Below are 22,283 nucleotides of genomic sequence, written 5' to 3'. Positions count from 1 at the left end.
TTAGCACTTAACGAACGGACGCGAACGAACAGCAATGCTTCTCAGATGTATTTTCGGCCTTACCATATTAAAATATTAGATTTTCTCATGTGACGGAATTTGTACTGAGCAAGTCAGAACAGCACAAATCGCGTTGTCTACAGAAACTTGTGTGAATTTGATTGCTCGGGATTAGATTACGACAGCCATTGCAGCAGTTATTATAATGTATAAATCTAAGGTTGGTCTAGTAAATCTACACTTCTACAGTCTAAACTCTAGGGCCTTTACCGCCTCTCTGTAGGACTCTAGTGCTTTCCGCTTTGAGAAAGTTTTTAAATGATTTAAAGTAAATGACAATTTTAATCTTTCTACACTAGTTGACCAAGGCAACTAACATATATTTATCTTGATAGAGATTAATACTTGGATAATAAATAAAATTGAAGAAAATAGCTTCGAAAGTAACCTAATTAATATTTTTTAATAGATTATACTTTAAAGATAAAATGGTGATTGTTGTGTCATCTTTATCGACATGCCATGTAAGCGTCCGAAAATCGAATTTTTGACTACTTGGATATAAAATATTGATTTATAGTAGATATTAATTCAAAATAAAAAATTCATAAATTGAAATTAAGTAAATAATAAATAATCAAGAAAATCAAATTAAGAATTAAAATTATGCACGTGCATTCTTAATTATAGGTAATTCAAAAATAAACTTATGTACGTTGTACTTATCGAGAATCAATATTCACGAATTAGAATTATGTACGTAATTTTGATCAAAAAAAAAAAAATATATAGCCTTTTAATTATGTAATAATTTTATGATGTAAAATAACTGTATTTCAGTTGAAATTTAAAATAATTTAAGTGTCAAATTGTTATGATTTTAAACTATTATGATTGATTGAATTAATGTTTTTCTGTCGAGCGGTATGTTGTAGTTTAAATTTTTTCCATTCATGTATTTTTTATCGTTCAAATGAAATTATACTTTAAGATACAGGTATGTTGTAGGAAATTTATTTTTATGAACAATTTTCCTACAAATAATCGCCGTTTCTATATTTTTTGTTTGATAAATATTTTTTACGTTATTAATAGTAAAATGGCGTTCGATATGTTTATTCAATAAAAAGAGAATGAGGAACTCATTTCACCTTTACTTTGACAAATTAAGAATAATTAGGTACCTAGCACCTAGGTAGTATACATCTACCAACTTTACTTTGCGATGATTTTGATATTATAACTTACAAAATAATATGGAGTAATTTATCTACTTAGGTATTTACTTTTCCAACAGAAAATTATTATTTGAACGCTACTGTATTTTGTGTTGAGGTTAATGTAGGTCACGAGCAAGAGCAGTAGGAGCAAAAACTTAACGCCAAACGAATGAGCATTACTAATAAAGGATAGAAAACGCATTCGTACGCAGCGCGGTGAGCTAGCGAGCACCAATTTCGGTATCTTTATTAGTTGTCAAACTCGAAATAAAATTTCCTTGCCTATGCAGCAAGTCGGTGCGCACTACCTTACTGCTTATCATACGCATACGAACGGGCACTACGCAATAACGCTATACTACTTACGCCGTACATTGGTGACTTAAATGAAAGGCATAGTGTGCATTATTAACGTTGCTATGGTTACTTCAGAAGTAGACTAGATAAACTAATATATTTCATTTAAATTAATAACCTTTAGTTCAAACCGATCGTAGCGTTCTACTATTTTATTAAATTTTAGGCAAAACTTTTATACAGTGTGTTTACTTAAATTGGCAACAAAGGGGAAACTGTTTTATTATTAATCTTATAAAGAAAGTGACTCTTGCAACGTCCAAAACATAATGACATCATTAGACTTAATAAGTTTTGGCACAAAATACGAAGTTTGTGTAGCGGTAAAGTACCGTCAAACGGGGTGTAGTGGATCAAAATTTCATATTTTTTTCAAATTTTACACAAAGACAATATAAAAGATCTGAAAAAGAAATTTAGTATTATTGATTTTAAAACTAATATTTGAATTTCAGTGAAAGACTGACAAACATGTAATTTACACGGCAACTTTGATCACAATTGTATTATTGTTAATGTGCACGCGTAAATATTCACTCACATGGAGCAACAGTATGAAGAAATATACAAAATCATAATTTCAGCAGTAGATAGATATGGTTGTATATTTATAACTACTGTTCGATTCTCAGTAACTTCTTTATAAAGATTTTTGTATTTTCAAAAATAAACGTGTTTTACTGTTACACATTTTATGTCAAAACTTGTATATATGACTGATAAATTATTAAATTTTATGATGTCATTATGTGTTTTAGACCGTGCAAGACTTTTTATAAAGGGTAATTGTTTTTCCTAAGATTAATACGATTATAAAAAGTTTTCCGTATGCTGCCAACTTAAGTACACACTGTATATATGTACAGAGATGGAATTCCTTATATTATAGAAATTAATAAAATAAGTACGTGAAACTGGAAGGAAATGGAAATGTTCAAAATGTCAGGCACGGTTAGAAGATAGACAACCCATAGAATTGCAGTATTTACTGCCATCTCTGAATTATTATACATACCTTATTGAGGAAAAAAGTTAAATATTATAAACTGGGTTTTTTGTCTTTCTTTTATAATGTAGATTAGGTGCTTGTAGATAATAAAAATGGAAGCTTCACATTACTTTCGCTGGTCATTTTTTACATTAGTTGACAGACGAGTTGAGTCATGAAGTTAAGTCAGGTAAGTAGTATTCACCAAGTAGAATCCTGTGGTAGTATTAATTCCATACGGAAACCTATGTAGCTGGAGATACAGGTTCCTAAAGTTTTCTTAATCGGAGGAAATTCCGGTTGGTACGGCCCTGGCTGCAGCCCTTCGTCAGGTGTTGTTATATATCACTATTCGCTTACTTCACTGCTATCACTGTCAATTTATTTCTCGATTCACTTCTGCAACGGTCAATTAAATACTCTTTTGTTTCCTTTCTGGAACCCTCTAAAAACATCCGGATCGTTTAGTTTTTCTTTGAACTCTTTACTGCTTTCCCAGAACGTAGGTACGACACACACATTTACAAATACGGCGCACATGAAGAAAGGCGCCCGTGGCTAGTCGGCGAATCGATAAGCCGTTCACGCACACATGTGCCCAATCGCACACAAACACGCTCGTGCTCGCTACAATATGTACTTGTCAGGATAGCGATGAATGATGTAAAATAGTACGAGCTAATACATATAATGATACTATATACACAACGACAAAGTCCAACTAGAAGTATACAAACCTCACCGCACTGCGTTTCTGTCTCTAATATGTCTCTGACTAGACCTTCTTGTCTTAGAAGGTGACCTACCAACCTATCTCGCGTATTTCTCATTGACTTCCATAGAGTCCTCTGTTCTCCTGTTCTTTCTAACACCTCTTCATTTTTAACCTCTATCTACGGTATCCTCATAATTCGTCTGTAACACCACATTTTGAACGCTTCTAATCTTTTCCGCCGCGCCCACTGTCCACGTTTCGCACCCGTACAGCACCGCGCTCCAAACATACAACTTTAACAATTCGAATACACCGAAAGGTAAAGTTTTTAGGGTTCCGTATCTCCGAATAAAAAAAACGGAACCCGTATACGATTACTCACGTGTCTGTCTGTTCGTTTGCTCGGAATCTACTGGACCGATTAATTTTAATTATTAAAATAAAACATACAAAAACACACCCACCTCGTGAATATAATTAGATATACATCAGTTAAGTTTGTATACTCATTACCTGATGGTGTTTGCGTGACGAAACAATATTTTCGTGTATCCAATATATTTTCGTGAAACTTTGTGTTTTATTTTAATAATTATGGATAAGTTTTAACATGTAACAGCTACCACCCTAAATAGATTAATTTTAAATTTAGTACACATATGAATTTCTGTGACTTAAACGCGGACGCATAACGTAAATAAATTAATTTTGAAGATGGAGATCATCTTTGGATGCCAATATGAATTTAAAAAAAAGTTTTGCAAACTGTACCATGTAACACATCAAATGAAAGGGCTTGCTGTAAGGCTATCAAATATATTTTTTTATAATTTGAAAATAAATTGTTTTAAAGTTATTTAAAAAAAATTAATAAAACGCGTATGGTTTGAACATAACGTGGTAAATCATTCAACAAAACAACATTGTGCGTACAAATTTTCATTTGCAGTTTGAATGTACGGGAGAACATGTTTTTTCAACTTTAATGTTAAGTTGATTCTCGGGTAGGGTTCCGTACGTCCTAATAAAAAACTGAACCCTTATAGGATCACTTTTTTTTGTAATTATATGTACACTCGAAGGTGTCGTTTTCGTATATTAACCCTAAAGTGACGTTTTTGCTCAACCATCCGAATATGACGCCCACTGGATATTGCTGGTGTTTACTGCTCGTACTTTTATCGCCAGAGAATTCCGTTTCAGCTTACGCTTCAACTTTGTCGACGGACACCATTCGCTCGCACGTGCCTCTTTTGTTCCATGTAGATCTTTCACCATCAACCGATGCCTGTCCAAACCATGCTTCTCCCTAGGAAAGAATTATTTTCCATACTAATGCGGGCTGACCTGCGTGCGTATAACGTTGAAGTTAACCACCGCGGGATTTGTTTCAGCAAGTAGATATCAATATATTTAAATGGACCTTGTTGGAGCATACGTAATTCTAAAATATATCATCGTACTACAGATGGCGTTTACCGCGCCATTTGTGGTATTTTCTAAAACGCGCTGTTAAGACACCAGGTAAAAGTTGATCTTTATTCTGTCGGAGCTGCCTGCGACGCGCTGATGAGATCCAAAAAGATGGAAATCGCGATCCGCGTCTGGCAGTTTCGACAGAATACAGACCACTTCGAATTATTTTATTGGATTATGGTAACATGCCGTTCACGTTGAGGTTAGGTACGCCGGGATTTTTTTCAGCAAGTAGATATCCATATATTTAAATGGACCCTATTGGAGCATATGTAATTCTAAAATATAGCATCGTTCTACAGATGGCGTTTACCGCGCCATTTGTGGTATTTTGCAGATTCTTGATTTGGTTATAAACCTGAAAGTGTTTACCAGTTGATTTATAACGTAGTTGTGTTCAGTCTTACTGCATTTTTTTACAACTTCATGACACTTAGATTCTTTAGAAATTTTCATAATTGTGAATAAGCTACCTTATCAATAATATGTAAAAACCCTGGACGTATTCTGCGTTTAGTTTTTGGTGCTACTCATATTTAGTCTACCGCTTTAACAGGCACTTTTGTTTAGAGATATACCTACATTTGCAATTACCTTTAAATTTTCAATCTTGACCTTTTTGTTTTCTCTATTTACCTTTATAACCCAAACGAATATGCCAAAATTTACTATTTATTATAATGCTATCAATGGTATAATTTGGCTATCTTATATTTTTAATAACATTTACCTTTAAATGCTCACTAAATAAATCATCTATAGGCCCACCTGTTTAAATGTTCATCATATATATACATTCCGAAGTGATGACATAGCTTCGGACTTGGGTTTTCCATTTGTTAGTGATATTTTGAGACCTACCTGGTCCGATGTCATAATTAAAGTCACTATGGTATCTGTACTGAGAAAATAAGATTTAACTATACCTACACAAACAAATACACAATGAAATCGAATACATGTAAAACAAAAATACAAAGTTTTGACTTCATAGAAACACGAACTAAATTGAATAATTATAGAAATTACAATTTTTAATTACTTACAAATAAACACAATTTACGAGTATCAATTGAAGACGCAACAATATTTGAATTGAAAATAAAATTTTTTACATTTCCATAATGGCAGTCACAAAATTAAACTTTTTTTTGCATTTACGCAAGCACTAACTAATTTCTTGAATGCCTCTGTCGACTTCATATTTTAATCTTACATTGAAAATATCTTTTCGTATTCACTGTCAATATCAGAACCTATATTATAAAGGCTTAGTTGCCGTTTGCAATACATGCTTCCTGCGGATAAGTTGGGCATTATGTGAGTTTGAAAAAGTTTGAACTGTTATCAATCTTGCCGAGTTTTTAAATAATTTTTTTTTATTTCGTGATTCGTCCACAATATGAGTGATTTGCTTCTCTATATGTTTCGCTTGGCTACATCTTCTGCAGATCTTGTTAGAGAAATGCATGTGTATATCACCTAATCTATAGTGGGGTTAATACAATACATAATTATAAAATAATAATAAAAATAAAATAATATAATTTCGCTTCGAACGGTGTCATTTAATATGGCTCATTCTACTTGAAAAAAAGTTATTCGTCTTGTAAGATTGTTAAAAGTAAGGTTTCGATATTCCCGGTACTGAATAACGTTCACTTTTTACCCATAGCAAAAAAGATACGGTAATTTGTGCTAAAACAAACTGTCTAAACTGCAGGTTTTTAGTTTTTATGGTTTTAACATTCTTGGTTTCAAAAACAATTGAATATCTCAAAAACTATTAGAGATAGGTTCAGGGAACTGTTAACAAAAATTAAACAAAGAAACCAAGAATGTTAAAATATTCAGAGTTTTCCATTTAAAATAACGAAGTTAAGTAACGAACAGTAAGAATGGAGCACCCTGTACGATTGAAACTATTTTTTGTATATGCACCATATTATTTTAGTCCACTTTTATAAAAACATTGTTTTTATTAAAAGTATAATAACAGAGTTATTAACGAAACCGCGCCAGGTGAAACACCCTACATTCATGTGAGGCAATATTTCTGAATAAATTACTTATTTAATGTATTTAAAAAGAGGCAAGCCGCGTGAGTACATCGTGATCGGTGATTCCCGCCTCGCCTCGGCTGACTGCAAACACAAGTCCCCACCGCATCATTCATAAATGAGCTGTAAATAATTTAATTGGAATTGAAATACACTTATCAATGAAAGTATTTGTTGTTTGTATTTGAGTACAAGTTTTTTTTATTTTGATAATTTTTTTTATCCGTAAACGATTAAAAAACAATTGAACTGAATGGAACATATAATTACCTATAAAGTGTTCAGAACGTTATTATAATATTTATAATAATGCAAAAATGGATATAAATCACAGCTACATATTTTTATTTGTATTCAAATTCTTTTAAACAAAAATGTTTAACAAGTACACACGCTTGCTTTAGGATTTTTTTGAAATTATTTAATTAACAGGTAGTTTTTTTTTAAATACACGTTTCAGTTTTTATACCGAAATATAACTCAAAAGTATTTGTATTTCAAATGCTTTATGGGTATTTGTATATGTATTTTAATACTTTTGAGTTACATTCAAGTATAAGCAAGTATAAGATCGGTAAAACTCATGGGCTGACCACATTTAAAGCAAAGGTAGCGGATAAGCTTATGATGAACCGCTTTTAGGAGTTTGTAGTTTACGTCAGTATAGGATATCCAGATATTAGACCGCAAGTGAGTTACACAGCTGAATCAAAGAATAAGGACTGAAGAAGTCCCTGGTGGTTTTATTTATGAAACCTAACATTTTGCACGCTTTAAGAGAGGTATAATTGATGGGAAGTCGAAGGATGAGAAATAAATTGTTATTTCTGTTATTCCTACAGAATTTAATTTAGAAACTAAGATAGAATGACAAACGCTTTCAAAAGCTTTGGCAATCAATGTAAATGGAGTCTAGTTGATGTAAAGATTTCAAAGAGGGCGCAATGCCATTGTTATAGAGTAATAGGTTTGAGATGGTCAAGCTACCAATGAATGACAAATCCGTGTTGTTGATCAGTTATTATATGCAGGAATTTTTGGACAAGGTAATTGCCAACTAAAGAATCTAACAGTTTAGAAAGAAAGCTAAGGATTGAAATTGGTCTGTAATTGAATGTCACCTTTTTTGTGGATTGACATGACAAAGGCAAGTTTACACAGACTAGGAAAAATACCATCTCTTCCGGATTTGTTGAACAGATGTAGGACGACATCTTTGAGGTTAGATCAGCATTTGTAGAAGAAATATTGAAGGATATTGTCAGGGCCAGAATTAATACTAGTATCACATTTTTTAAAATTCTGATAGTCTGATGAGATTTTTTAAAACCACTAGTAAAGTAAAAAAATTAATCAACCATATTCTGGCCATCAGTAAGCACTTTATACAAAAAATGCATCACAGTAGGAAGCTTGTGACAAGAATTTGTGTGAGAATTTATGAAGTGCCGAAAGTGTTAGGGGTTGTTACATAAATCACTATCAATCTTGTGGATGTACTCTTTGTAGAGTCTCCTAGATAATCGAACACACTGTGCTCGAAGTTTTTTGAATTTGATTAGATCTGGAAAAGAATTGAACATTTTCTAGTTACAATGGGCAAATAGCAATAATTAACTCGGTGAGTCCCTCGGTGAACCAAACTCGGTATTGCGTATGATTTGAACCAAAAGACAGTTGATATCAAAAAGGGTCATGTTTGTTAAGTCATAATTACTTTCGAAAAACTTTTTTCTTCTGGATCTAGAAGTATCACCGGACAAATCGCAGCTTAAGGAACACTCAAAGAGGGAAGCACAGTGATGGGAGTCAACATGTTGATATTGGTTTCAATATGTTTGAATTTTGAAACTGAAGCTAAAAACAAATGAAGTGTGTAAGGTTTATCCAAATGGGTTGGAAATAATTGAAGGAGACCTAAAAAGGATGTAGTTTGTTTTAAGGAGAGAGCATTCGATTTTACATCGGCTTATGCTTCTGGACCAAGAAAAGATTCAAAATTCCAATAAATATGTGGAAGATTGGAATCACCACAGATAATAATGTTTGCAGGATCGTAGTTAACTGAGTGCTTATCTATTAATAAAAATTCATTGAATAGTGAAGTAGTGGAAGATGAAGGTTAATATAGACCACACATTAATATCTAATGAATTTGAAAGAGATTTCAATAAAAATGGATTTTGAACATAATATAAAATTTATTTGTAAAAGAGCAATTCATTTTTTTGAAATAACACCTGAATTTTTCATTATTCCGAAGCAAGCTAAATGCATGAAGTCTAATTAAAACATGTTAACCATATCACAGTTATTTAAATTTAAGAGAGGTGATATTCCTGTATGATGGCCAGGATTTTGTTGTCTATAGAATGTTCGATGTTGTATGAATTTTAAAATTTTATTATTTATGGAAATACCTTCAGCGTGTAGTTTAATTATGTAGTAACAAATTGTTGTAAATATTGATTTAATCGTTTGGTTTAGAATTTCCAGCATATATTGCTCCCGGAAAAGGTCTATATGAAATATATATATATATATATATGATGAAGCTTACATAAAGTGGGCCAGAATTGTTTAGAAGACGATTTAATTACATAATGGAATTCTACATTAAATATTAACTCTAATTTTAAGCTGGAATTTCAATTGAGATTGTATTCCAAAATAAACAAATTCTGTTGAACCGGGTAATAATTGAATTTTATAAACAGTACTTAGACGTTGTTTTTAAAAATGTTTTTGCTGTTCATGGAAGCTGGCGAAATGCTCGTTTTCTTAAAATTAATAACAGACTATCAATTAATTAATTCGAAGTGGTCTGTATTCTGTCGAAACTGCCAGACGCGGATCGCGATTTCGATCTTTTTGGATCTCATCAGCGCGTCGCAGGCAGCTCCCACAGAACACAGACCAACTTTTACCTGCTGTCTTAACAGTACGTTTTAGAATACTACAAATGGCGCAGTAACCGCCATCTATAGCACGATGCTACATTTTAGGATTACGTATTTTTCAACAAGGTCCAGTTGTGTGGATATCTACTTGCTGAAAACGAATCCCGGCGTAGCCAACCTCAACGTGATGGGCACGTTAGCTTAATCGAATAAAATAATTCGAAGTGGTTTGTATTCTGTCGAAACTGCCAGACGCGGATCACGATTTCAATCTTTTTGGATCTCATCAGCGCGTCGCAGGCAGCTCCGTGCTACAGATGGCGGTTACTGCGCCATTTGTAGTATTTTCTAAAACGTACTGTTAAGACAGCAGGTAAAAGTTGGTCTGTGTTCTGTCGGAGCTGCCTGCGATGCGCTGATGAGATCCAAAAAGATCGAAATCGCGATCCGCGTCTGGCAGTTTCGACAGAATACAGACCACTTCGAATTATTTTATTCGATTAAGCTAACGTGCCTATCACGTTGAGGTTGGCTACGCCGGGATTCGTTTTCAGCAAGTAGATTATCCACACAAGTGGACCTTGTTGAAAAATACGTAATCCTAAAATGTAGCATCGTGCTACAGATGGCGGTTACTGCGCCATTTGTAGTATTTTCTAAAACTATCAATTTTTTGTGTTAAGCTTGAGTTGCCCATTGTCGAAGTTGTTTGACATCATTTTCATTACTTTCTTCGTCAATAGCTGATGTATCATCATATTTTTGAATGGTTTCATATTCTGAATCGCTGAACAAGTTTGGATCAGATTCATCGGTTGATTCTCCTCTATCTTCAAATACTTTCATCTTGTATTGATGATTGATTCATAATTTAGCTGCTCTGCATTAATATCAAAATGCGATCTTTCATTATCACTTCTTTCAGTTTAAAAGTATACAATTGTTGTTCATTTTCTTCACCAGCATCTAGAACTTGATTTTTGATTATCATAATCTTCATGGCGTGATGTTTCTAAATTTAAATCAATTCGTTGACGTTTATGCTAATGGTTAGCAATTGAGATGACACACGTTTCCGTTTTTTTTGAATCTTCATCCATAATTATAAATAAATTTAATTCTTTAGAAGTGATTACTTCACAACACACAGCACAGCATTGAACTATTACTTCATTGAGACCTGCACTTTACTTTCGTGTTCTTAGTTTAGAAGTCTCCATGAAACTTCATCAGGTAATAAGAAATATTTAAAAGACATGAAAAGACTTAACAGAATTTAGACTGAATCCATTTAGTTGCTTAATGTTTTATATTTAATTAACTTAAAAAAATATTAAAAAATGTGTGGAAATACAAACATTTGCCACAGAAAAAAATTGAAGTTAGATTAATGCACTATTATAACATTAATAACACAAAAGTAATAGGTATATTATTAGTTACAACCTTGATAATAAATTTATTGTTCAGTAAAGAATGTGACATACAGAATAGATCAGATAAAAAACTTAATTCTGTATTATGATTTACCCCATGATACAATTCTGACTCAAACAGTACTGGAACCGTAATAAAATTTTTAATATTTGATTCTGATATGGAACTGATCAGGTGACTGAATCAAAGGATAGAGTACTGTACATTGATCAATTTCTGATCAGGTAACCGCATTAAGGGATGGAGTACTGTACTTTAATTAATTTCTGATCAGATGATCAGATCAAGGGATGAAGTACACTGTACTTTGATCCGTTTCTGATTAGATAACCGGATCAAGGGATGGAGTGTAGTACTCTGATCCGTTTCTGATCAAATGGCCGTATTAAGAACAATCTGATTTGTATCATAATTCGGGTTCTCTGAACTAATATCCAGTCGGATTATTGAAGTTATTTATTTGATAATGGTGGAAATTAACGTATACCTCTTTCTTGAAATTTTAATGATTCTGGTATACTTCATTTACTTTCTCCAGCGATGTGTCTCTTCTAATGTCTTGGATGCGCGCTGGCAAAATCGTAGGTAGGGAGAAAAAAGCTCATTATACTCTCGACTCTTGTTCATTAAACATACTTTTTCATACAGTACCTGCCAAAAGTTTTGTTCAATCATGTATAGTAGTGCGATTCGAAAACAAGCGTTAAAGCCTTTAATATGTCTTCAAATATAAATAAACATCTCGTTGATATTTTCAGTAGTAAATGGTACCAATAACAATGCATTTGAGTATTGCAATTGTAGTGGATAAAATGGTCAATTTTTCCGTGCAGTACTGTATGGATTATACGCTCTTCACCGGTTAAGAGTTTGGCCGAGAGTTGTCTCCTTTCTTTTCTGGTCTAGTGCTGTTCTTTTCTCCTTTGCGCCGGTTAAACTGAAGGTCACATCGCTACAGAAAGTAAACGAAGTATACTATTCATTATGCTGATCGAGCGTATATACATATGTATATGTTGGACAACGATATAAACAACGTCTTCACACGTACTTTTTCAGCTATAAAAATTAAAAACTACCACGACATGTTATCAATATCTCGAAAATCGTTCAGGTAGCGAATAGTATAACACTAAAATTTCAAGAAAATTTGAGAGATCTCCATTATTACTGTTTGTTTTTTGTACTACGTTTTTATTTTTAACTTGTTAGGCTTTGACCGTGAGCGACTAATATGCTTAATATATAAAAATACTTTATTCATGACACTGTTTGTAATATATTCTATTTACTTTATAGGTTTACAAAACCACAGACGTTCGCTGATTGCATAGGTAATGAGCTACCTTTGGGATGGGAAGAGGCATACGACAGTCACGTTGGACCTTATTATATAAATCATATTAATCGTAAGTTAACAAAAGTTATCTTGATTATTTTCAAAATACTGCAATACTGTTCTGTTGTAATTTTTTTTAATTAGCCGTTTCAATTATTAACTGTAAAATAATGCATAAATAGAGGTAAATCGTCCAGTTTAGGATTGCCAATTTATTTTGTGATAAGGAATTTTTTTTATAATTATTTTGTACCTAACCGTATACTGTACAAAAAAAATTGAATGTTTTAATCAAAAATTGGGAATTTACTTTTACAAGGGATAATATCCAAAAAAAAAAAAAAATACGTACGTATTCATTTTGTCTTTTTAGGCATTTTACTGAAAAATCAAGTCGATTTTGGTGATTGATTTAGGTGCAGTGCCTCCTATTTTCGTGTAGTTTTAGTATATTGTAGAGTTCAACCTAAGGAAACCATTTCCGTTTTCGAGGTTTGAAAATATAGATAAGTAAAACAACTAAGTCCAAGTTATAATTAACTAAATCATCATCAATTGTGACCCAAAAAGAAAACAATTACCCCTATTTTAAGTATATATGCAGGGTGTAACAGAAATAAGTGTCGAGCTTTGGCGAATGTAAACTAGATTCATTAAACAATCGTACGGTGAGTTCAGCAGCGTTGTGAAGGGCAATTTTTTTAAAACAAAAAATCAACAATTTACAATCCGAAGCCAGTCCTGTGCGTGAATTGGCAACATAAATGTTTAATATGAGTAGTGTATTGCGATACGAACTGCAGCTACATCGAAGCAGAAATAAACATTGCCGATTATTAAACATTTAAGATAAACAAACAATTTAGTACAACATGTAATGTTTGAATTAATTAAATTAAATAGGTACGCTACAGACAGCACTACGTAAATGTACGAGTACACAAAAAAAAAACAATGTAAGTTACGTAAACATAAGTCGACAAATGAGCATCATCTGGTTAATTGTAATTTTATTAAAGCTTAGTTCCACACCGCTATTGTGGTATTGCGAAGGTGCGTTAACTTTTTGAGGGTGAAAACTTTAGCGCCTTTTATAAAAGCACTAATAATTTTAGTACCAAAAGGAACGTAACACAAAACAAAACACAACACAAATGAAGAATATATACAAAAGTTTAATAAGACTGAACAACACTCAAAAACAACATAAGAACAACAACAAATAATAACAATTTAAAACACTTACGAATTATCAAGAGGTAGACTGGTTACTGGACACTGGTTAATAAGTAGGAAATTTGAAGGGTATTTATACAACAGGATTGTTAGTAAATAGAGGGAGAACATTCTAGAAGGAAAAGTATTAACAGAACATGTACAGACTAGTTGAGATTGAATAGAATAGAATTCGAAGAAAAAGTAAGCGAGGGAAAGCCAGCTATTAATAAGGGTTGTTAAATAGGTATCGAAGACGATGAAATTCTAGGTAAAGATAGCGATAGCGAAACAATAGAATTTAGTTTGAAAAGAAACAAAGGCATGCACAAGATAAGAAGCGAAAGGTTTACAATATTTACACATGTACAAAAATATGAAAAATTAATATACAAAAATATATATACAAAATTGTACGTATTCTATTTTTTGTATTCGCCACAAAACGGTTTTTGAAAACGCGAAGGATATGCGAATTTGAGTCGGACAGATAGTGATTACTTATTCAAAATTCCGTCTCCAGTGAAGCAAGGTTTGTAAACACCCTATAGAAAAAATTGGATTATACTTCATTTTCGAAACCACCAGCACAAGTTCATTTTCGGGTGAAAATCAGTTTCAAACAAGGCTTTCACTCGCTGCAAGTGACAAGGATGCAGCAACTATTTCTTTAAAATCTGAGACACTGGGAGGAACCAACGTTCTCTGCTATTTCGCGTATACTATTTTGGGGGATTGTCTTTGAAATTGAGAATTATGTCCCTACAACAGTCATATGGTTCAAACCCTTAAGTAAATACGTATCATGTCGTTATTGTAACAACAAATATTCTACAGTGACTGACCTACACTAATAATAATGTTATATTGCTGAATTAGTTTACTGAACTGCACAAGATTTAAACATTAAAAGAATAAACTGCTACTAATGGTTGGCTGTTAACATAAACACCCTGAATCACACTTAATCCAATTTAACAAATAAACAATAAGTAAGTAAAAAAATACAAAACAAATACTACACTGATGTTAGTAATCACCAGCTGATTGAGTGCAGCATTGCGTTTTTCTTGAAAACTGTAAACATTTGGACATATAAACATTTACTTAATATTTATATTTTGTTACCTTTTGCAAGCTTTATACTTATTTCCATTACATCCTGTATAAACATGTTTTAAAACTATACAGGGTGTCCCATTTATAATAATTAAAAAAAAAACATGGCTTCGTGTCACAAAATACAACAAAAAAGTAATATACAATTTTTCAATCCAATGACAATTGAGCTCGCAAATCGTCTTTGTAAATTTGAACGTAGAATATGTTTCATTACGGGCCTGGATCTAGGCGACTAACGTCGCTCAGCTGATCTAGTGTGGATGTAACAAGTACCTACCAGGAAGAAGCCGAATGCACTTCCACCTTGTAAAAAAAAGGTAAAAGTGAAAAAGAAAAGCGTACCTTTTATAAAAAATGTTTAAATTGTCCGCCATTCGCTTCAATGCAACACTGACAGCGACGTACCCAGTTGCTGCGAATTTTGGCCCAGATACCGGGAATATTTCGAATTATCCGATAGGCATTGGTAATGTAACTCACCACCAACTGACGGTTGAATAAGAACCCTACTAGAATGCACTATCACACTACTAATTGTCCTTATTGTAATAGTCTTTTATGAAATGACCACTAAATAAATAAACTAACACTAACAAACAAGTAAATTCCACAACAATCCAAAGCGAACTGAACAACCTGTTAGAATCTACAACATTATGTGCCTTGTTTTCGAGTCACTTCCAGCAGTGTAATTATACGAGGTTATATCAATACTTAGCTTTTTACATTTAATGAAAACAAAATAACCAAAATTGGTCCTTCTGGACACACCCTTGTATTACCCCACGTGGGGTTAATGAGCCCTGCCAGGCAAAAGTAACGTTTAACACATGTGAATGGTCAAAGTAGGTCTGCATCTTGTCTCAACTTTTACAACCATAACACATACATTTGTTTTCGTACACTAGTACGTTATGTTACAAACCTTTACCAAACGCTGGGTGGTGAGGGTTGTTTGTGCACCGCTTCTAACTATTCCGTAGTTGTTAAAATTTCTTTTCTATTTAAAATAACATAATACTCGACGTCATGGGCTACATTAGGTCCACTTCAGTTTACGATCATGGGATTTTCGATTGTGATAGGTACATAGTTTTTCTAACGTGTTTCAGTCATCTAATGGACCTTAACGCGAGTGCATTTTCTTCGGCTGATCCGTAACTTAATACCAAACATAAACAATAACATCACCCCAAAAAGCAGCTGATTCCGACCTACTGAAGGTGAATTTTTCTACGATCAGCTGGCAATCGTAATTAATTTGCGATTGTGCAGGGCCGGCATCGAAACTGTTATAATTTTATAATTTTTTATTTTGTTTCAAAAGTCAAAAGTGTTATAACATTTTATGTTCCAAATGCCCGTAGGAATCTGTGGTATAAATATTAATTATTATAACTGGGACACCCTACCTATATATTTTTTGGAGTTTTCAATTTAGGATTCAAAATTCTAGGACACCACCGATTTAAAATTAGGATACATTTATTTTTAGTAGTGTGACTAAAACAAGAAAGATTCTTGATGTAGGTACTTAAGTTTAGTAATTTTTGTGTCAAATAAGTACTTACCTTATTCTACAATATCGTTGTCAAATTACAATTCGACTACAACTATTTTCCCTTTTGTAACAGTTTAGGGGTGAACATAAAAAAAGGCCCATCACAAATAAGCATGTATTTTAACGCCTGCTATTAGTGAATAATTGAGCTATATGAATCAGCTAGAAGAATAATATACTAAGACCATACATTTTGTGGTTTGAGTTACAAAAAAGTATGGCATACCATTCTGCTATAACAATTTCATCTAGTGAATAAGTTATAAAAATTCTATTCTAACATAAAAGTTGTATCATTGGATTAAAATTGTGTACTACAGAATAATAATATCTATATATCTATAAAACTATCCTGTAGCCACCTAATATTGTCATTGTTTTCATCTCTCGATTTTTATCTTGAATCAATATTGTTCAAGTTGCATGACCTCTGGGGCAAATAAATTTTTATCTATTTTGTCCTCAATCAAAGAGTTTTCTGCTATTCTCGTTGAACTGTTTTTGTCTTGGTGTATAAGAATCACTGATATTCGACTTGTTTGACTAAAGTTGCGTTTCTGTATCAGTGTTCCACGGTTCTTTCGAAAAGCCCCGAAGAACATAATGGTACACTCAAATATGTATACCTGTTCTCAACCTTTGTCTCTTCTAAACGATTTCTACTTGGTTTTTATTTTATTTTATTGGGATCCGTCAAATGGGCATACACCATCTGGTGGCAAAATTTATAACTGAAATGAGGTAAAAATTTACATAGGAACTGTGCACGCAAATTGTAAGATTGTTTATTAAAATAATAATACACGTTAAAAAGTAAACATTTTTTTGATGATGGAGTCGACGAAGTTTTCTTCTAAAGTTAAATCAAATAAAAAGTTAATATGTTCAGTGAAAAGCTGCAATAGCACTTCAGACATAGATCTTCACTCTTCACCTACATTAACTACTTTCCAATAAAAACTAACCGTTTTATATATGTAAAAAATATATTCGGAAAATTAGAGAAAAAAGTAAACTAATAGAAGCTTGGATGAAAGCAGTAGGTATCAAAGAAGTGAATTCCGGAATAAAAATTTGTTCACGTCATTTTAATGCACATGATTATATTTCAGCAAGTATTTACCATCAGCCATAACCTTAATATTTAAAACTAGAATCATACTAAAATTATAAAGTGAGAAATTATTTATTCCTGTGTAATTGATTTAACACAATTCTAATGATACGATATAAGTATTTTGAGGTTAAGAACCTACCTGCTGCAATACAACAAAGTTGCAATAATGTGTTTGCAACGTTCTCTTAAATCGGCTTTGCACGTGCAAGTCATTGATATGATATTGCTTAAATCACCCAGAATCACCTCACCAATTATATAACGTGAATCACTTTTTAAATCCGAAGTTTATAAAAAGTAGACAGTAAATTTGACGGAATTTGAAGGCTAGCTTCCGGATTAGTTATTTCCGAATTTTATAATGTGATTGGCATTAAATAAAAACACGATCACCTTCAACGAAATTTCCGAGGCTTTGTGTCACAGCCCAATCATACATTGTGTCAATACTATATCGTAATTTAAAAAGTTGGAAATTGCATGGTACAGTATAGGAACTACAATAAATTTTCCCTAATCGGCGCCATGTTTTTAGGCTCCTCCCATTTGACGGATCCCTATTGTTACGGTTACTTTCTTATAGAAATTTGAAGTACACTTAATTAATCGTGTAGGTACTCATAACATTCGATATAGTTTTTCGCATAGTTTATAGAGGTGTTTTTGCGTTAATATGAAAATGTTGCTTCCCGTGAATCGTTCTTTACGGAACACATGCTGGCCATCCAACTGAGCGCCGGCCCTGTTATTTATTCATTCTTATAAAGTCGATGTACAGTTTTTGATCAGGGAGTTGATGAGCGTTATACCTCTGGAATTTGTCGGATCCGGAGAGTCTCTTGTTTTTTAAATATCATTGTTTTACTCCAGTCGTCTGTCACTTCCTTTTTTCATTACTTTATTAATAGAATGTTTAGACTACTTAACATTGTGGGTGGCAGATTTTTAAGTTCAATAAAATTCAGCCTTGTGGTACCATCGTTGCATTGTCGCATCCTTCTTCTTGTGTGGAGTAATTCTTTTCTAAAGTCGCTGCATTAACACTCAATTTGGTTTATTCTTTTGATTGTTCTGTTGTGATGGTTTAATTATCATAATGTCCATGTTCCCCTGATGTTATTTTAATTTTATTGATTGTCTGGTTGCTCATATTGTTCATCGAGAGTTCTGCAAAGTTGCTTGGGACTGTTAAAGTTAAAGCGTATTTTAATGCAACATTTTTTTCCAGATTAGGTAATTTCTTAGTCTACTCGTTTTTTTGTTCTTTGTTGTTTATTTTTCATCTTTGGATGTAGTTCGGGTGTGTTAATTTCTAGTATTGTGGATAGGTTTCTTCGTCTTCATTACATCAAATGATCTAAAAAGGTAAGTAACAGCAATACAAGATTATATACATAAAATGAGCACATTATTTTGTCAAAATAGACTTTTATATGATTAACACGTGGCTTAAAAAAAAAAACGCAAAAAGCACATTGTATTTTTTTGCGCAATTATGTAAAACGTGTGAATACCTATAGCAAAAGTTTAATACGATCAAAATAGGGGAATAACATACAGTAGTATAATTTAGATAGCAATAAAGTTTACTTAAAATTCCCCCAAAAATATAATATCGATGTAAAGCGGACTTGCCAATGATTGAAACAAAAGCAGTACACATAATTCATTCATTCTGAATATAATAATATGGCGTTCTGAATATGCAATAAATTCCTGCGCAAAATTACTAACGTGTTATTTAGTCCATGCAATATAGGTGGGTGAGTGGGAAAAATTATTCTGATTAAATTTTTTTTACGCAAGTTTGGAAGATTCTCCTGAATACAACGATATAGATTGCCAGCCGGTAACCTGGTCGGGTATTGTTTAAATCACGACTGTCTACACAAATGCTAAATTTTTTTTTTGCTAGGAGTAAATATTAGGAAGGAGTCAGACAGGGATGCATACTGTCATCGCTACTTTTTAATCTATACATCGAAGACGCGATCAACATCATTAAAGACAGTACAACTGTAGGAACAGATATACAGCGGCAAAAGATTAGTGTGGTTAGATTTGCAGATGATATAGCAGTATTAGCATCTAGCAAGAAGGAGTTAGAGATAGCTTTAAATAAAATGGATGCGGTACTGACAAAACAGTATTGTATGAAAATAAATAAAAGTAAAAAAAAGATTCTGCTATGCAAGGGACGAAAAAGTAGGGAAAGAGCGAATATAAAGATAGGAGACGAAAAATTGGAAGTGGGAGTTTAGTTGTAGTAGTTTAGAATTTTAGTTATTTAGGAAGTCAGATAAGTGAGGACGGAAAGAGTAGTAGGGATATAAAGCAGAGGATTGCGTTGAGGCGCCAATAAAAAAAGTCACTTCTTTGTTCGCGAACGGTTAATTTAGAAATTCGAAAAAGGTTGTTAAAGGTGTATGTTTGGAGCGCGGCGTTGTACGGGTTTGAAACATGGACAGTGGGCGCGACGGAAAAGGAAAGATTAGAAATGAAGAGGTATTAGAAAGAATAAGAGAACAGAGGACTCTATGGAAGTCAATAAAAAATAGGCAAGATAGGTTAGTAGGACACCTTCTCAGGCATGAAGGTCTAGTCAGAGACATATTAGAGGCAGAAACAGGAGTTAGGCGGAGTAGATTACTGTTCGCAAATAGTTAAGGACGTGGGTTGTTCTAGTTTTAGGGAAATGCGAAGTTTAGCTCGTGATAGGAAAGAGTGGAGGTACGTGTCCAACCAGTCTTAGGACTGACGACTCTATGATGATGATGTGTATATGAAACACATTTAAGAAACATTCAATACTAATTAACATTTAATAACCTTCAAACATTAGTGAGAAATTAATTTAGTTTCTACCCACTATAAATTATTACCAACCTTAAATTAATGAGGAAAAATTGTTGCTGCTGTCAACGAGTGATCAGAGCAGCACTAGTGCGTAAAGCAAGGACCTGGGTTCGATTCTCGGCTAGAATGTGACAGCAGTTACATTTCCTCGTGAATTTGTAGTGGCTGCAAGTTGAACTAATTGAAGAAAACCATGTGTTACAAACTGGTGTTTCTATCATGTAAATTCTTATTTTTTTAGTGCATTTAAGGAAAGAACCCTTAGAAAATAAAAATTAACGAATACTTTGTAGGCTGTCGGGCGATTTGCGCTTTTCACATCTACGTACTTTTTCAGCTATTACTAGCTTAGGAGTTCTGTGACGTTCATTTTTGTGCTACGAGAGCTTGGATAATGATGGAAGGACTTAATTAACGTTTTACATGGTCGGTTATAAAGAGGTAGTTTATATAAAGGGTGTTTATTAAACAAACACCAAAATTCTTTGTGTTATTCTTAGAAATATTAAAACCCTTGATGAATTTTGTAAAGCCACTTTGCTTCGAAGATACATGGCGATAAATTTTATTACCTAAACATTTCAGTAAATTAGTTTAATACGTTATATATAAATAGTGCAACTTCAGTTACATTCATGATTAACAAATATCAACATTGGTTTTTTCGAATAAAATGTATGGCCCTGCACTTTCGAAAAAGAAAAAAAAACGGCTTTCTAAAAAAAATTGCTGATCCACTGAGACTAGTTCTATTACTCATTTCACTTGCCCAGTCTGAAATCGGACAATTCACCGCTATTTATTAATGTGTTTTCGTGTATAATAATTGCATTTGTTGATTGGCTCTTCTTATTATTCTTGCTTTTCTAAGAGTCCACACAATTAGAGGATCCGCGACAGGAATGGCGGGCAGTGCAAGAAGCAATGTTGAGGGAATACCTTCAAACTGCACAAGACGTATTAGAGGTATTTCATCATTTAAGCTATAACTATGGTGTTAAAAATGTAACATTATTTTTCAGGCAAAAAAAGACATCTACAACATAAAATCGCAACGGCTTGTTTTGGCTCAGGACGAATACGAACATTTGAACAACGCCCTCGCCACATTAAATGCATCTAGAACAAGTCGTACGTATAAATTAAACACGTTAATAAAACTTATTATGTACAGCCTCCTTTAAACATAGTTTATTTTATCTACAACTTCCATTTTCTCATCAATCTTCAATATTCAACTTAGGGTTCCTTCACAAATAATGAAGTTGTGCGACCATCCTAAACACATTCAAAAACTTAATTGTATAATTCTCAAACCCTAATTTAATGTTTATATATGTATTCTACATTATTATGTCACTGATCTTTGATGTATACTGAAATTTATTTTCTCTTATTTTACCATAAATAATTCTTAAAAACAAATTAAAAGAAAAAAAGCATGAAACTACCCTATTTATCTTCTCTTCTTTACATTTCATCTTACTTAAAGCTTTTACCTTTCTTTTTCCAATCTTTGAAATTCATCTCAATACTTTCCTGTATTCTCACTGTTCAGTTCTAGTCTATTTTTTCTAATACCCTTACCATATCTTTTAATGCTTCGAAATTTGTCGTTATTATTGTTGGCTTATTGTTATTTATTCATATTGCCCCTGCCGTTTACCTATAAATTTCGTCGATTCTGCTTATTAATCCTATTTTTCCGTAGCGTACTTAATATATCCTTTTTGTCAGCGGAATCGTACTTCATTTTTAAGTTAACAAACATTACGGTGACCTTTTTTTTTCTATGTGAGATTGTATTATATTTATTAATATAATTATTACATCAATCGTACCTCGTCCTGTGCGGTTCCCCTCAAACTGTATTTTGTCATATGATGTTCGAGTCTATTTTTTATTATCTCCGTTTATATC

General features: G+C 32.8%; 1 protein-coding gene across 2 annotated transcripts in view; it reads left to right on the top strand.

The window, feature by feature from the left end:
- LOC108745136 (protein kibra) overlaps nucleotides 1–22,283 on the top strand; it is a 45,887-nt gene that overhangs the window by 10,271 nt on the left and 13,333 nt on the right. The window contains exons 1-4 of one of the 2 annotated variants that reach the window (XM_025975733.1): nucleotides 10,421–10,949; nucleotides 12,453–12,562; nucleotides 21,235–21,329; nucleotides 21,386–21,494. In XM_025975733.1, the coding sequence (XP_025831518.1) occupies nucleotides 21,288–21,329; nucleotides 21,386–21,494 (151 nt within the window). In that variant the 5' untranslated portion in view covers nucleotides 10,421–10,949; nucleotides 12,453–12,562; nucleotides 21,235–21,287. Of the gene's footprint in view, nucleotides 1–10,420; nucleotides 10,950–12,452; nucleotides 12,563–21,234; nucleotides 21,330–21,385; nucleotides 21,495–22,283 lie in introns of those variants that run through there. The other variant, XM_025975732.1, reaches the window with a different exon arrangement.

Source organism: Agrilus planipennis, unplaced genomic scaffold, assembly GCF_000699045.2.
Source record: "Agrilus planipennis isolate EAB-ADULT unplaced genomic scaffold, Apla_2.0 scaffold37, whole genome shotgun sequence".
NCBI classification, from domain to species: domain Eukaryota; kingdom Metazoa; phylum Arthropoda; class Insecta; order Coleoptera; family Buprestidae; genus Agrilus; species Agrilus planipennis.
The sequence above is the reverse complement of the archived record's forward strand: the minus strand, read 5'-3'. Positions and strand labels throughout refer to the sequence as shown.